The following is a 17,145-nucleotide window of genomic DNA, read 5'->3' on the forward strand; positions in this document are numbered from 1 at the left end:
ACATAACAAGATACTTAATTAAAATACAATATGTTGCACAAAATACAGTAGGGCCCTAGGGGCACGCTAAACCATATTGTAAAATAGTGGTATAAGTACCACTGCTCGGAAAATGAATAGGCCTAGAGCCTAGGGAATCGCTGGGGCTACGCTGTACTACCAAGGGATAGGAAGCCGGAGGCCCACGGGAGGCGTGTGCAGAGTCTTTACTCACACGCAAGTTACCATAGAGTTTGTATGGGAATGAAAGAGTTAGAAACTAGTTCTTTTAGGGCACTTCTAACTGGACTCGATGAAAGTTACTGGAAACCTAGACACTAGGATAGTCAATACCCACAGGAGCACCTGAGTACTCACGTTACCTTACCCACAGGAAGCGGGTGCATAGGTGTCAAAGTGTGTCAGGTTTCGTCGCTGAATCCTATGGAGCCCTGAAGAAAGATGCTGCAGGTGACCAGGAGAGAAGTGTCCGGTTGGATCCAAGGGCGGATCGAGGATGAAGAGTACCTGAAAGCAGAGGGGACAGAGTCTGGGTCACTAGCCAGTGACCAGGAAGGAACCAGGCGATGTCGCTAAGCAATCAGGTGATGTCGTGAAGCTTGTCTCTGCAGCCACGTGGACCAGGAGGCGTCGACGACGACCAGGAGTCAGGCACGGACTGTCCCTCGAAGGCTCTCGCTGTCGGCGGTGTCGGCTTCCGGATTGGAGTCAACAAGCCTTGGCAAAGGCAACCCACGCAGGAATCTAAGTTGGCTTCTTATTCAGACCAGCAATTTCTGATGGGCTGCTTCTTTTCAGGGAAGACGGGGCCAGTCTGAAGCAACCAGACCAGCGGTGTAAATTCAAGGTTTTGTCGTCAAGATGGCCACTAGCCAACCGGCAAGTGACCGGACAGACGCGTTGAGCAGGAAAATGCAGAAGGGCCCTACGCAGAACTCGTGGAGTGTGCAGGGCTGATCTTCAGTGCAGATGATGCTCGGGGCTGGGGCTTCTCAATCCCCAATGCACAGCTTCGAGGATGCCTCTGAAGCTGCACGGTAAGCAAGTCACTGACTTTTCAAGATAGCCGGTCCCACGTCTCACGTCGCCTCCACGGGTCTTAGCTTTGCTGGGACTGTGGATTGGGCTGAAGGAAGTCTGGAAGTCCGGTTCTTGTCAGGCTTTGTGCTCGGGCTCCGGCAAAAGCGTCGACAACGCAAGCCGTTGATCGCTGGATGGTGCCTGCTTGTGCAGGGTGGTCACTCCTTGACCACAAGGGAGATTCTTCATTCTTCTATCTTCTAAAAGGGTGGAATGCTACCCCCGTCGCCAGAACTGGCGAGGGGGTAGTATTCCAAAGCGTATGACACCTTTCACAACATGTTTTGATAAAGCCAAACCTGAGTTAGCATTTCACCACAAGGTTCATAATGCACTTAAGAGTATATGGTATGACTATATCCTAGAACAGCTATAAGGACATGGTTCCGAAAGCTGCAGACAGGCTCAGCTCATGCTAGAGCCTCATCTCACATAAAACCAAGCTCTCTGCCTCTAGGATCGTTAAGGCCTGCCATAGAAGTGACTTATAGGTGTATATGTGTCTAGATATAAGGTTAGATATAGGAATACTATATCTAAACAAGGGGTGATTACACGACCTTGCCCCAGCTGAGTAATCAGCCAGTTGTGTCAGTTTGGATGGCCAGCCAGGGGTGGCAAAAGATATGCTGCAGCCCCTGGTAGGTCTTGGATGCACCTATGCCCTGGGTACCTATAGTACACTGTACAGGGGCTCATAAGGTGACCCAATATCCAATTGGAGATGTACCTAAAGTACATGGAGTTCATTTTACAGAGAGAGCAGATAGCCTGGGACCCTGATTAGCAGGATCCCAGGCCAACTAAGTCAAAAACCAGCTAAACACTAGGCAAAAAATCTGGGGTAACCATAGTCAGGTATCCACCTTCCTGCACATACCCCCTCGCAGAAAAGACAAACTAATCTAGCTGCATTAGTGAGCCAAATCCAAAACCAACCAATTATCGATGTGCACCTTCCGCAGCAGCTGCTGTGCATGATGTTGTCCTTTATCTCATTCCCTTTTGCCAGCGAACCCTACAACCAATACAGGAAGAACTAGACACGAAATGTGCACAAATATCAGGCTCCTTTGACATCCATGTTCAGGTTACACTGAAAATAAATAGAAAATACTCTTTTCTGGTGGATTTCTGCAAAGAACAGCGGTGTGGGTCTTCATTCCTCTACCTCATATTAAAGTAGGGTTAAGCAATGGGAGCCTATCTTAAGGAGCTAATAGCCAGAAGGCTGTTGTGTACTCTGGAGGTAAACCAACACAGCAACGTGCTGCAACCCAGGTCTATCAAAAGAGATGAAAACGTACTTCTAGTAAATCGCTTGGTCTGGGCAACCGGACGTTGATGTTTTACTTCAAGAAGTAGGCCAGCATTAGTCTCAAACATATTAGTCCATATGACACCAGATTTGTTTTTATGGAAAAATATCATGGCAGAACAGGTAACAACCAAGCAGATTACTACAGTTGCACAACTCAGGTTTGCCATGAATAGGAAATCAACAACACCTTTTGAGGCAAGTGTTCAGTGCATGGGAGAAGCCAATGCTGGACCTGCTTCGATATTACCAAACAAGAAATGCCACTTCTGCTCAAGCATGTATCTACAAGTAGGATTGTGGGGGAATGCCTTTTGATTGTATGATCAAGGACTTGTGCACATACTTCTCCTTTCCCGCTAATTCCATGACTAATCTTGAAGCTGCATTTAGAACCATGCCATATGATCCTAATCACTCTGACTTGGTGTAGATAATACTAGTTAACGACCTGCCTAATCTAGAAGAAATTCCACTGGGTTCGCAGATGAACCTCCTCTTCAGAAGCTAAGGGCAAATTATTCATCATTACTGTGATCCGTAATTTTGATTGGCTTGTTTTCTGGATTCAATGAATTCTTTCTTGAAGACATTCATGCAGACTGTAAAGAAACTCTTGTGTATGTCATGGTGCTATCCACTAACATAACAAGACAGATAAGTGCAAGAGATTCGGCATTTGCTTTACCTAATGAAATTGGCTCGTACTCCTTTCAGGCACATAATCAAAGTTCGCCTCGTAGCCATTCCAAGGAACCTCCGTTCTCTGACACGTCCTTCTTTATCATCTCACAGGATGCTCCAGGAATTTGTAAAGGGTCTTTTCCGAGCCTTTCCTTTGTCAAGGAATCCCCTAATAAATCCAGAACACAATACGGTGTTATCACAACTAATGAATACATTTAAACCTGGAAAACCGTGCTATTACTGGCTCTACCCTCATCAAGGAGGGTAAGTGAAATACAGGAATTTACAATAAAAATACCCTTTTTGCAATTCACAAACAAAAAGGTCACACTCTGCACAATCCCTTAGTTCATACCGAAAATTCCTACTGACTTCCACCTCAATGAAATGATAGTACTCGAAGATTTCCCCAAGCATTGTTTAGTTGCAGCAGAGAAAGCTTTGCACACTTTCAATCTGCACAAATGCCTAAAATTACATCTGGACAGGAGAAGAGAGTTCTTAATTTCTGATCCATTACTATTAGTATTCTCTTACCACGGCAGAATAATCCATTGTAAAGCAAGGAATCTCAAGATGGGTAGAAGCTGCTGTCGGCTACTGCCACAGAAAAGTGGGAAAATCAAAGCACATTTCACAAGACTTGGGCATCTTCAGTGGCTCGCTACTCTTGGGTGTCCATTATGGATATCCGCTGCACAGCTACATAGAGAAATCGATGCACCGTCACTCAGCACTGCTGCTTGGATACATTTGCAGACAGATGGAATGGTGGGACAAGCAGCAGATTGTAATCTTTCCACATATGGTGGGCATTCCTATTCAGATCCTTTTTCTCCAATATTGATGTACTAAGTCAGTGATTCCTAAACCTTTTAGAACCTCAAGCCAATTTTTAGAATGACAAACATTTGCGGTATACCCAACTATAATTGACATACAGCAGGTAATTTTTTTAATGTAACTAAATCGTTGTGTGGTACTGCACTATCATTACAGATAGCACATTTTCTAGCAAAATGGACACCAGTTGTATACGGACATACAGTTTTTACTGATCAAACTATATTGCACGCAAATGATAATCCGTTGAATTTGGGTTTCAGTTATAATTTATCATTTGGGCATCACCACGTAAAGTGTCTTTCTGTATGTTTTGATGCTATTTACATATTTGTTTCCAAATTACAAAACAATTGTGCTTTATTTTTGCTTTCCTAACTGTTGAATGTTTTCAGTTCGTTTATAGATATTTACATTTTGCTGTGTTAAAAAAAATTATATCTTACATACTTTCCTTTAACATGGCTTACCCTAGCAGGATTGTCACACAATTCACTTTTCTTTCTCTGCAACGTAAGAGGAGATTATAAACACCAATCCCCTTGTTAAAAAAATGTAATAATAAGCAGCAATTAATCAGAAAACCTAGTGTGATGTTTGATCTCCATCTTTGAAGCGCAGCCAATGTGTCAAGATAAATACAGAATTTAATGGCATCTTAATTATTCTTTGGGCTCTTGCAACCCACCAAAAATTGATCGTTAGGTCGCGACCCACAATTTGGGAAACAGTGTACTAAGGTATACTAAGTTGTACTGACTGCTTTTGGTTCAAACATTCTAATCTATGGAAGGTTCAATGCTATCGAAGAAAACGTTACTTGTCTGTAATTTGCAGCCCTTCAGTGTAAGTAGGTTTCATAGATTTGCATGCGGCTGTCCCTACTCCCCGAAAAGAAGCGCACCTCCAGTTACTTACTCTTTCCACACTCATTCTGGAAAAAGAGGACCCCTGGGAGTGGTGGAATTGGGGGTACTTTTACCCCTTTGGCTGCCTTTTGGCTTTCGCAAGTGAGATGAGTGTGCTATTCGAACATCACAAGTTTAAGGTCTTCCAGGCTTGTTATGATTTTATACTGCTAAGTTTACTGTGGGGCTCCTTCCCCTGTAACAGGAAAATATTTAAACCTGTGATTCCTTGTAATCTAGCAGCGCTGGTAGACTGTAGTTATGGGTAAATAGAGGTTTTCTTCACCTTATTAACTGTACAGTATTAATAAACTGCTTTGTTTGCATGGGTCTCCGTACTTCTGGATTCTTGGTTTACCTCTTGTGATCGAAGGTTTGATTGAAACCCCCACAAGGAATAAATAGCAATGCTCTCCTAATTGGTATGGTTTGTCTTAAAAAAAAAAAAATCTTTATCAATGATGTTTCATTTTCTCCCACTTCACTGCAGACATTCCGAACAGTGGAAATCCAGCGCTGGGTCATCTGTGGCTGCATTGGAATTCTTACAGGACTCATCGCTTGCTTTATCAACATCGTGGTGGAAGAACTGGCTGGTATCAAGTACTGGGTTGTGAAAGAAAGTATCCTTGGAAAACATGGGTTATATCCAGGTGTTAAACCAAACATTTCTCTCTTACTTGGCAAAGAAGGATTTTATACAAATGTTACATCCCTTCCCAAGTAATTGCTGCTGAAAATCCATCCAATCAAGTAAGCAGCAGTAACACATCTTTGACATACAACAATGTAAAGTAAAAGGGATCTTTGGTTAGTCAATTGAATGAGACCCAATCGTAACCCTCTTTCTTTTACAAGAACGTAGAACTGTTCTTATGGTGTAGTAGGACTGTTTTGAATCTGTTTTGTGGTCAGAAATCTTATGGCTCGCAAAACTGCAAGCTGTGCTGCTGTTATTTGCAAATGCAGTTGCAATCACAAACTGTTGATTGGGTACAGATTCCCAAAAGCCGGTGCTGATATTCACAAAGTGGAAATTGTCAATGAGGGAGCTTCACTTTGTGAAAGAGGGCATTGGGGAGAGCAGACAGCTCCCCAATGCCTTTCCAAACCTGCTTATTTTCTTTTCTGAATACAGTCCATGACCCCTTAAGCCACATACCGGCAGCAAAAAAAGCATTGGCAAAGCAAATAATTCTCGCCTGTGCAAGATTTATTGCTTTGTCAATTTTTGTTTTTTTTTACCATGTGGTACAGCAGCCGCTCAGTTCTACAGTATGGCAAAGAATAGACTGACAACGCCAAATAAGTCTTCTATTTGGCTTTTCAATGTTTTTAAGACAACATAATTAAAAGTACAAACATAAAATAAAGGTGCTGTAATGCATCCAGCGTTTACTGAGTCATAGCATCTTTTTTTCCTTTCTTTTTACCTCTTTCCTCCGAGTTTTGAAATGCTGCCTTAGCACTCAGGAAATTAGAGACTAGGTGGCTGATAAAACTTAGATATGTGGACCTTGGTTTGAATACGGACAGGAAATTACATGTCTTTCTCCAAGAATGATAAGGTGTATGATCACAGAGTATGATTTACCTGGATATAATACTAGATATTTTAGCCATCTGACACATCAGTTGGAGGATTATGGGGACAGTATTCAATACCATAAGATAGCACCATTGTGTTATTAGGAAATGTTCAGTACTTAGCCATACGATCATACTACATGTCTACTCTGTGTAAATAAGTTGCAATATCTCATTGGAACAATGTAATCAATTCTGGAATCTAAAAATGCTCATGTACTAATGAGTGTTCTATATGATCTTTACCTTCCCCTCTATGAATTTCAATTTCTCTTCTTTTCCCATCTTTTCACACAATTTGGTCACATGACTATATTACTTTTCAATCCAAACGGATTCCAGACCAGTCTACCACATGTTATCTCGCGGGTTTTGGACTGTCTGACTGAATATTGCGGCCTTCGAGTGTATATTCAATATAATTTTTAGATTATATGGAATTGATTATTAGATGATGTTTTTGACCGCTTGTGAAATTCAGGCCGCCTTTAAATTAGATGGATATTAGGCACTTTTGACTAACTCGCTCTACTCCCATATATTTTTAACTAGCACTAAGACAAACTCTTTATGATAAACTCGCACTACTCCCGTATATTTCTTTTCTGGCCTTACCAATATGGCATCAACTGGAGTCACTCTTCTCCAGTTATTTTCTGATGTGACTTTTTGGAGTTTTAAATAGATTTACTAACCTACTTGAGGACTAATATAAGATATTTGGTATCGTAATTTCTCGTAACTTTATTTTACTTTATTTTTTAAAGTTTCAGGGTTTGCAATATTCTATTGGACCACTGCCCACTCAAGTCGCAAGGGGATAACTCTACCCTTAACGCAGGAGTTTCCAGCTTCTTTAAAAAATCTGAAACCTATCAATGGTTTACAACCGAAATGGCAGTGCCAGACTATTGCCGCATTGGAAACAGCCCCTTCCAAATAGTGATTAAGTATGCATTTCTAAACCCATTTCAAGATTCGGTAAACACATACCAAATGGCAAAAAGGGTTTAGTACATACTAAAAAAACAATCTAGTACAATATGCCCCTAGGGAATCCCTCCCAGCGGACGCCGTAGATACATTTCTGGTGGATCTCCCACCACAGGGGATCTCTGATGAAGAGCGCAGTCGTCTAGAGCTTCCACTGTCCGCCGAAGAATTACGGAAGGCCCTTGGGGAACTGAACGCAGGGAAGGCCCCAGGGCCCAACGGGTTCCCGTGCAAGTTTTTTCGGAAATTTCATCTCCAGTTAGGGGCACATTTTAAGAAGGCGTTGGATGCTGCTAGAGAGTCTGGCCACCTACCAAGGGATTGGAGGCATGCCGAGATAGTGGTCTTCTGCAAGCCAGGGAGACCCCCTGACAATCATGAATCATATCGCCCTATCTCACTTCTGAATATCGAGGCGAAGATACTGGCCAAGGCCCTCGCTAACCGCCTCCTCCCGTTAATCACCACCCTGGTCCATTCGGACCAGGCTGGGTTTATGCCGCACAGAGCTACCAGACACAACATTAGGCGGGCCCAAGTGGCGTTGGAAATGATGCGAGCTACGGGAACTCAGGCAGCGCTTTTGTTGGCTGATATAGATAGATCCTTTGACTCGCTGAGCTGGGTTTACCTACAAGCGCTCTTGCCTCGCCTGAATCTTGGACCCCACTTCCTCTCGTATGTACGGATGCTGTATACAGATTTAACGGCGTCGGTGCGAGTGGCCGGCGCGGTCTCAGATACCTTTCCTATCGGACGGGGCAACCGACAGGGGTGTCCTCTCTCGCCGTACCTGTTTACCCTCGTCATGGAACCTCTTGCTGCGTGGGTACGCATAGACGCGCAGATGAGGGGCTTTGAATGGGAGGCTGGGCCGTCCGACAGGATCGCGCTCTATGCTGACGGCGTGCTATTCTTTCTCACGGACCTAAATAGGTCGGGACCGAGAGTCCTTGAAATTATGCGGGTGTTTGGAGAGGTTTCGGGGCTTCATCTTAATGTGTGGAAATCCACTTTATGGACACTGGGAGATATTGAGGCACTAGGTAACTGGGCGCCGGCTCTACAAGAGGCAACAGGGGGTATTAAGTACCTTGGGGTGTTTCTAACGGACATACCTGGAGCCTCGTGGGAACGCAACGTCGTTCCAGTCTGGGATCGGGGTTGGTCAGACATGAAAACATGGTCCCGTATGTCCTTGAACCTGTATGGCCGTTCGGCCATTTTCAAGATGGTGACCCTCCCTTGTCAGCTCTATCAGTTGCAGAACCACCCCTATCCTGTCTCGCTGCAGTGGTTTCGCCAGGTTAACTCGGCACTAGGCCGCTTCCTTTGGGAAGGGGGTGCTGTACGTGTGGCACTCCGCACCTGTTTCCTTTCTACGTATTGCGGTGGCCTGGCGTCGTCGGATAGCCTATCCTATTATCAAGCGTCCCACTTGTTGGTGTTAAATGAGTGGTGGTATGGAGATCAGAGTGATCCGGCTTATGCCCTAGAGAGATTTTTGATGGAACCAGACACTTTACATATGTTATTGTACTCGGTGGGGAAGAGAAAGAGGTTCCCAGTGGTTACTCAGGTGGTCTTTTCGATCTGGCATCAAGCGCTTAGCCGCATGGGATGGTGGAACAGGCTAACTGAGGAGACCCCGTTGTGGGGAAATGGCAGTTTATCGGCTTTGGCAACCTTGCAAGGGTTCCACGCCTGGGATACGATGGGGATATCGGCACTGGGACATGTCATGAAGGGCACGACCCTTAAATCATTCCAGGAACTGAGGGACGAATATGACATGCCCCATACTCAATTTTTCAAATACTTGCAGTTCCGACATGCCATTACCCCTGCCCTGGAGGGACTGGACTCCCTACCGGAGTTCAGTCCACTAGAAGCTAAGTTATTCATGGGGGAACTGGTGGAAAAGAAAATATCCCGCATTTACCAGTCACTGGTTATACATTGCTCCCCCTCTCTGGACAACCTGCGAACCGCCTGGGAGAGAGACGTAGGAGAACTAGATGAAGAGGGTTGGAGGGAGGCTCTCGCGGCTCCGAGGGAGGCGGCCATCGCTGTACGATTGCGCTTCATCCAATTTAAATACTTACACAGAGCTTATTGTACGAGAGAGAGACTGTGGCGGGCCGGTTTGATTGCCTCCCCCGACTGTTTGAGATGTGGCCGGGAGGTGGGCTCCTTCCTACACACGGTATGGTCCTGTGGGGCATTGGAGAGATACTGGACGCGTGTATGGGATTGCTTGGATGAAGTGTTGGGCTGGAAGCTCCCCCGTACATCGCAGCTGGGCCTTCTACATGTCTTGGAACAAGTGGGTGGTAACATCTACAAACAACACTTACTACTTCTGGGCCTTACGGTAGCTAAGAGGGACGTGGCCCGCGCCTGGAAGGACCCTAGGGCTCCCCCAATAGAGGTGTGGAAACAGGGATTGGATTACTATATGCGACTGGAACGTCCAGTATTTGAGGCCCGTGGCTGCCCCAGAAAGCACTACAGAATATGAAAGAGATGGGCGGAGTACAGGGGGTTGTGGCTGGAGCCGCCGATACAGCAAGAGGTAGCTGATGAACAACTGTTTTGAGAACCAGGGCGAGGGAAGAGTGCATTACCAATTTCATAAAGACTGTTTTGCTTGGACCTGGGTGGACATCGTGAACGGGGCTAGGGTGGGACCCGGGTGGGGGTAGTTCTTACGGGGCAGGGGGGGTAGGGGATGTTCGATACTAATGTTTTATCTTGATTACTGTATTGATTGCTATTCTCTGTATTTTGATCTTATACTCACAGCCCCTCCGGTGTTCGGAGTACTGTGGATGTCCTGCAATCTCATTCAAAACAACAATAACATTTTGTTCTGAGAAAAAAAAAACAATCTAGTAGTAGCAAACATGGTAATTTCGCAAATCTCGTGGTTTGTCCCCAATAAATGGCTTAGTACATCCGGCCCTAGATTTAGACCAGTTGCCTGCCTTGAGATCTGTGATAGAGGGATCACAGTGGCTTATGTCCTTGAGAAGGTTTGTGAATGTAGTTGTTAAAGCTGGAGGCAATGTTGCCAGTCTGTTTTTTTCTCTATTTCCCCAATGCCGCCGCATCTCCAACACTGCTCATTGCCTCACCTCCTTCCACTGAGTTGCTATAAACTTTTTCCGCCACTTTTCAGAAATTCTGTGTAGAGTTCAGGCAGTCTCTCCCACGTTACGCAGGTTTTTTCTTTCCATAAAAAATTCTGAACTGTTGTGTGTAGTAATGCCAGTGCTTTGGGTAATTACTATCATCTTGTTCTTTTACTTACTATCAACTTTCATAACTAATGGCAAATTCTTCGTTTTATACCTGGCTGTAGGTACACATGCTCTGCACACTCCCACCATCTAGTGTTGGGCCCAGACCTTTGCAACTTGTTTTTCTTCAAAGACGTTTGATTCACAAGAACTGTTATGACTTTACCCTTTGTCCACAATGCTGCAGAACACAAGCCCACCTCAGTTTGTTTTCTTTCGCCTCTGAAATCTGTTGTTGGGAACACTGCTCAAGAGTTGACGTTTTTAGAGCACCAGGTCTTCTATGTATCAGGCTGAGCAGCTCCAGGCTGAGCAGCTCCTTCTTTAGCTTTACAGTGAAAAACTATTTTTTGCATTGAGAGGTATCTGTTCGTACCAATGGGTCTTCGGAACCAACGACCACTTCCTGCAGCATCTCAACATATCACATCTTCTAGATGTCAGTTCAGATGAACTTTACTGAGGTACATTCAAAAATGCACCTAGGACAGTGTTATGGAATGCACTCCTTTCCACTTTTGTCACAGGTGTGATCGAAAAAAGCTCTGTGACGATCACTAAGAGGCCTACAACCTCTGCCTTTCCCAACAGCATGTTGAGACCTCGTTTAATGCCTTACCCTGTAAGAACACTCTCAAAGGGGGAGAAGGTGGGCACAACACAAGATGCAGTGGCAAGTGTTTTTGGAGACACCCCACATTTATGGAAGCAAAGTCGTGCCTGGCACCCAGGAAGGAGAGGTAGGTCCTCTGGCATTCTGGTACACCAGGCATCCGAACGTCAAGAGGCATGCTTCTCTGCAGCTCTAACATCGAGGAGATCGTGTTCCTAGATCTAGAAATGCCCTTTAACAGTGTGCATCTGTTTAGCCCTCCGGTGGACCAGATGCTCAATAAAACAAAGAAGGCTGTGGCACAGCTAAGTTCATGAGTCCCCTGGAGTGCCTCAGTCCCGAGTCTGCTTCCTGGAAATAGCAGCCCAAAGGTGGTTCCAAACAAGCGGGCTCAAATCATATACCTCCTTATAAGCCATACCAGCAGTCCTTTCAGGACCCCGAACAGCTAATTCTATCCCTAGAGGGTCCTATAGTGCTAATAGGCATGGCAAAGGTAGCAGTAGTCCCACAAGGGCTTCTCTGTTGCTAAGCAATGTCTCTCCTTCCCTCCCCCAACCATGTAACACAGGGAAGTGGAAGATTAAGGTAATACCTTAAGGAAGTGACAGGCATACCCAATGACCAGAGGGTGGTGGCATTGCTACAATCTTTTTAAGGCTCCCTGTCCAATTACCATTCGAATATTTGGGAATGATGTCTTCATGCATTACAATTGTACCATATGCCAAATTGCACATGTACCCCCTACAGGAATGCCTCAAAAGGCAGTGGGCTCAAGGAGAAGGGAATTGTCAGGATCTAGTGTTGATAACGTCCAAGGGTCTATACTTTCTAATTTGGTGGAATAGCACCAATCTGTTACTGTGAAGACACTTTCTAGACCGCTTTTCGCAAGTGATCAGTATCTGACTGGTCGACCTCCAATTGCTTACAATGCAATCTGAGCAAGACGGAGGTCGTGCTTTTTGGAGAAGCCCCCCTCCTGTGGTCGCCTGAGTGGTGGCCTACGGATTTAGGAGCTGCTCCTTGCCCTAAGCAGATAGTGAAAAAATCTGGGAGTGAGGCTTGACCAAGCATTATCGCTAAAGGACCATGTGAATCTGGTGGCGGGAACCTGCTTCAAGACCATTGGGCTCCTGAGACGTGTGTTCCCATTCCTGGATGATTGCTATAGGAAAACACTGGTTCAGACATTGGTCGTCAGTAGATTGGAGTACTGCAATGGACTGCTCCTCTCAGTCAATGAGGAGCAATTGAGCCGTTTGCAGGTGGTCCAGAATACTGCGGCCAGATTAGTCCTGGACACTCCCAATAGGTCCCCGTCCCGCCCTCTTTTGTATAAGCTCCACTGGCTGCCCATCCGCCAGAGAATTGAGTTTAAAATCTGTTGTGTAGTTCACAGATGCCTCTGTGGATCTGGTCCTAAATATCTGGCTGAATTATTTCAGCCTTATATTCCAACCCGCTCTTTACGTTCTAGCAATTTATTATTGCTGCAGATTCCACGGATTAAGAAGGCAAAACAAGGAGGTCGTGCATTGTCTTTTAAGGGCCCCACTCTTTGAAACACTCTGCCCCTAACCTTAAGACAAATTACCAACCTAGATGCTTTTAAGAAATCCTTGAAGACTTATCTGTTTCCGGCTGAGTAAGATCTAGGGCTCCTATGACTATGGTTCGATCTGGCATCTTGGGAGATCATAAAGCGCGGAGATACCTCTTGGGGTCGATTCCGGCGCTATATAAGAAACAAAATAAATAAATAAAAAAGATCACCACCACTGATGCGATTCATGAGATGTCGGTCCAGAACCATTGTACCTCTCAGCACCACACAGGTGCCACTTAAACTATCTTGAAAACACATCTCTGTCAGACTAGTCTTCAAAGCATTCTTCCCACTTATATATTTGTTTTAAAAAAAATATATTTTTATTAATTTCAACTGTAGAATTGCATAAGTTTTCCATTTGACATTCCGAATAATCGCTGAATAGGTCATCACAGTGGCTAAGGAGAGAATAATTCAGTCACAATATTCCAATATCTCGCTTCCCACCATGCTGCATTTCCAGTTCCACCAATGAGCAAATACATAGATTACCACAATATACATTCCATTTGCCCCATTTCCTATCCCATTTCTACGGACAACCTCGAGACTTGAAAACTTCAGTTTCCAGAATCAAGCATCTGTCGAACTCTTTCACCCACACTTGGGGAGAAGGTGTGTCTGTCGCTCCCCAACCTCTCACAATTCCCTGCTTAACAAGGGTATAGCCTAGTGTAGTTAGTTGTTTTTCCACCTCCGTAGGGTCAGTCAGTGCCCTAATGTTAAGAAGGCCTAGTCTGGGTGTAAGGATTATTTCTTTTTCCAGGGCATTCTGGTCCTCCCACTTACATTGAAGGAAAACAATACTACCTACAGACAGCATGACAGCAATAAGCAGGATGGCACCCACTCCTCCTGGCTCTCTGCCCTCCCGGCTCACTGTGCTAGCGCCACATCTACATTCACCTGCTGACAGAACATTTGCAGGGTTTGGAGAACCACTTTGTCTCAACCCACAAGTCCTCCAGAAGTACTTCCAGCAGTAGAGGACCCAGACAGAAGACTGTTCGCTACCACTAAAAATTAGAAATGCCAAATTTTCACCCCCGGGGAACCAACCCCGACAGTCCATTGGCAATGTACTATGGATAAACAGGGCAGGGATATTTGCTTATGCTTGTCCAACTCTCCCCCTCATCCTATACATGGTGAAGAAAATTAGACCGGTGTTCCTGACTCATCATAGTGGCACCTACCTGAGCCAGAGAGCTATAGTATTCTCCTAGAGATGTCGGTCAGCCCTCACGAGAAGCTCCCGCATATATCAGACTACCTCCCTCTGCAGCAGGGTTAGCTCTGACACCCAGTTCACAAACAGCTAAATATTGTGATTTCGCACATGAGTTCTTAGAGTTTGATTACCTAAGTCTCCTAAAGGATTGTTGACTATCCTGCAGGAAGCACAAAAGCCTACTCCTCACACCTGCTATGCTGTAAAACGGAAAAGATTTATGCATTACTGCATTTCCAAACTCTTAACGTTTCCATGCAGGCCTACACTTCTATATACTTAAACTTAACTGCAGTTGTAAATTACCTACAAAACAGACAACACTCTTGCCTGTTTAGACTATTGGTCATTAATGACTTAGTGGAGGATGTAAAGAGGGCAGTACCTCCAAAGACTCTGCCAACACCTTCCTGGAATCTCAATGTAGTTCTCACACAACTCGTAGGTCTTCGTTTTGAACCCCTACACTCATGCCAACTACAGTTTTTTGTATTGGAATGTTACTTTCCTAATCCGAGCCACCTCCCATAGATGCATTCGTGAACATTAGGCTCTTACAGTTGAAGAACACTTTATTTTGGTTTGTAAAGACAGGGTTGTTCTTCACACCAACCCTAAATTTCTGCGCAAGGTTGTTTCACCTTTCCACACAAACCAAACCTTGGAGCTCCCTGTTTTTCTTACAACCAGAATATCTGGCACTCTCCTGATTTTAAGAGAGTGGTTCTGCAGTACATTGAAAGGACTAAGCCGTCTAGAAAGTCTAGTCATCTTTTTGTGGCCTTGCCAAACCCTACAGGGGCTCTGCCATGTCTAAAGCTGGATTCACCAAATGTGTAGTTGTGTATTCAAAGTTCCTATGCCATGGTTAAGCACATACTTGCTATGCCCCTCTCCCCGCCCAGATGCCGCTCTCCATGCAAAAAGGGTTCAATGTTAGTATTTTTAGATAACATTCCTTTAACTGAATATCTGCAAAGTTGCTACTTGGTCAACCCCACACACCTTCACCAAGCATTATTGTGATGACGTCTTTCAACATCAACAGTCATTGATAGGCCAAGTGCTATTATGAATACTTTATCAAATGTCTGCATTATCTGGTCACAGCCTGTGTTGGAGAGGGAATGCTTTATAGTCTATGTATAGCATATATATCGACAGCCACATATGTTATGAATGTAAAATAATACCCTGTAAGCATTTTTGTAGCATGTAATGCTCTAGATTCATATGTGCCAACCCTCCTCCCTAGAAGCAACAGATTATTGTTGATGCTTTCCATTTACTTTAACTTCCTTTGCTATCCACACCACACTTTGTGTTAGAAACCAGGCTCCACTTACACTGCTGGCCCGCTTAGTGGAAAACTATCTGAAGTAGAGCCGGGCTTCTGACTTAACTTCTTTGAAGAAAAACAAGTTGCAAAGGTCCGGGCCCAACACTAGGTGGAAAGGGTTTGTAGAACATGTGAATCTACAGCACTACATGGTTACAAGGTAAGTAACATTTCCTTATGACATATTGGTTATGTACAAGTGTTTTAATACACTGTCTCTAACTCGGAAGCCTTCCCTTATTGTATTTTTTTAAAGCATGTATGAGAAATGGTAATTGGTTTTCTTCTTCCACTCTTCTTTATGTGAGATTCCTTAATGAAAATGTCTAGATATTGATAAATTCACTGACTCAGGGGGACTCTCTTTCTCTCTGCTGCTTTGGGCTACCCTGAACTCTGCCTTTGTCGTTGTTGGCTCCATCATTGTCGCCTACATTGAGGTAAGGGACAAAAGTAGACTTTTGATTGTTATGTACTGAAATAGAACTTTCCTTTTAGCTGTAATATATATATCTAAAGCCGTTCTGGCAGGTTCCTTGTATAGACACAAAGGAAGCATCCACTACTGTAGAAGAATACTAATATATTAGAATGTATGTAAACTGGGTTCATGCTAGTTTTCATGATAACCTGAACTTGACCAATTAAATCTGATTTGACCACGAGTCTAAAACTGCAACCAATTACAATATATGAACAAAACGCCACTGTTATCACTTTTTTCAGCTACGAGTAAGCTGAAGATCCATCCATCTTGCAATCTGAAAACAGGACCCCTGTGAGCATCTCTATTTCTTTATAGAGCCATGGAACCTTTGGTATAGAATGCCACAGTGTTCCTATCCTTTCTGTAACTTCCAACTCCTTCCACTAAACCCGTCACTGATCCTAATTTGAACCCTGATAACCACTTCTATGCTAAACACATCCCTAAATTTAACCCTTACACTTAGTTTTTCCATAGCATGATTCCAACTTTAATCCTGACCGACAAATTGTAAAACCTTACTTGTCCGTAATTTTGACCCTTTGCTATTTTTTTTTAACTTTTCTTTTATAAATTTCAAGAACTTTATTTGCTCTAAAGCTGATTACCTTTCTTCATTATGACATTTCTTTAATTTACTTTCACGATTATTGCAGTTTTTTTTTTATGTTTTCTTCATTTTCACATGAGGCCCAGAACTGGAATTTCAATTACACAATCTAAGGAAATGGCACCAGGGCCACTACTAAATTATAGAGAAAAGATTTGCAGAGTATAGACTCAACTTAGAATTTGAGAAGTGCAGTTCACTAATTCAACTCAATTTTAGCCTGGTGGAAGTATTAATACTATGTATGGCACCACTCTACTTTTTTTTTACCTGAACAATATATATAAAGTCTTTCTACTGCATCTGCTGATGGGACTGGAAGTTGTCTAAGTCTTCTTTCACTCTGGTCTATCTCTCGATTTCAGGCACCCACACCAATGTCTTATATGGTGAATACAGTATACACATATTCTTCATTTGTATCTTGACTACTCACAAGTTTGACAGCCTTTTTCCTGGTGGGCCACGTCTTGTCTTCTTAGCCATAGGATGTGTGAATTTTATGACACTTTTAAAACATTTGCCAGCTACG

General features: G+C 43.9%; 1 protein-coding gene across 1 annotated transcript in view; it reads left to right on the forward strand.

The window, feature by feature from the left end:
• LOC147659369 (H(+)/Cl(-) exchange transporter 7-like) overlaps positions 1-17,145 on the forward strand; it is a gene marked incomplete at both ends in the record, with an annotated part of 156,189 nt that overhangs the window by 53,166 nt on the left and 85,878 nt on the right. Inside the window, 2 exons of the mRNA XM_086951796.1 lie at positions 5,327-5,459; positions 15,847-15,956. Of these exons, the coding sequence (XP_086807922.1) occupies positions 5,327-5,459; positions 15,847-15,956 (243 nt within the window). The remainder of the gene's footprint in view (positions 1-5,326; positions 5,460-15,846; positions 15,957-17,145) is intronic.

Source organism: Lissotriton vulgaris, unplaced genomic scaffold (genome assembly GCF_964263255.1).
Source record: "Lissotriton vulgaris unplaced genomic scaffold, aLisVul1.2 SCAFFOLD_4180, whole genome shotgun sequence".
Lineage (NCBI taxonomy): Eukaryota > Metazoa > Chordata > Amphibia > Caudata > Salamandridae > Lissotriton > Lissotriton vulgaris.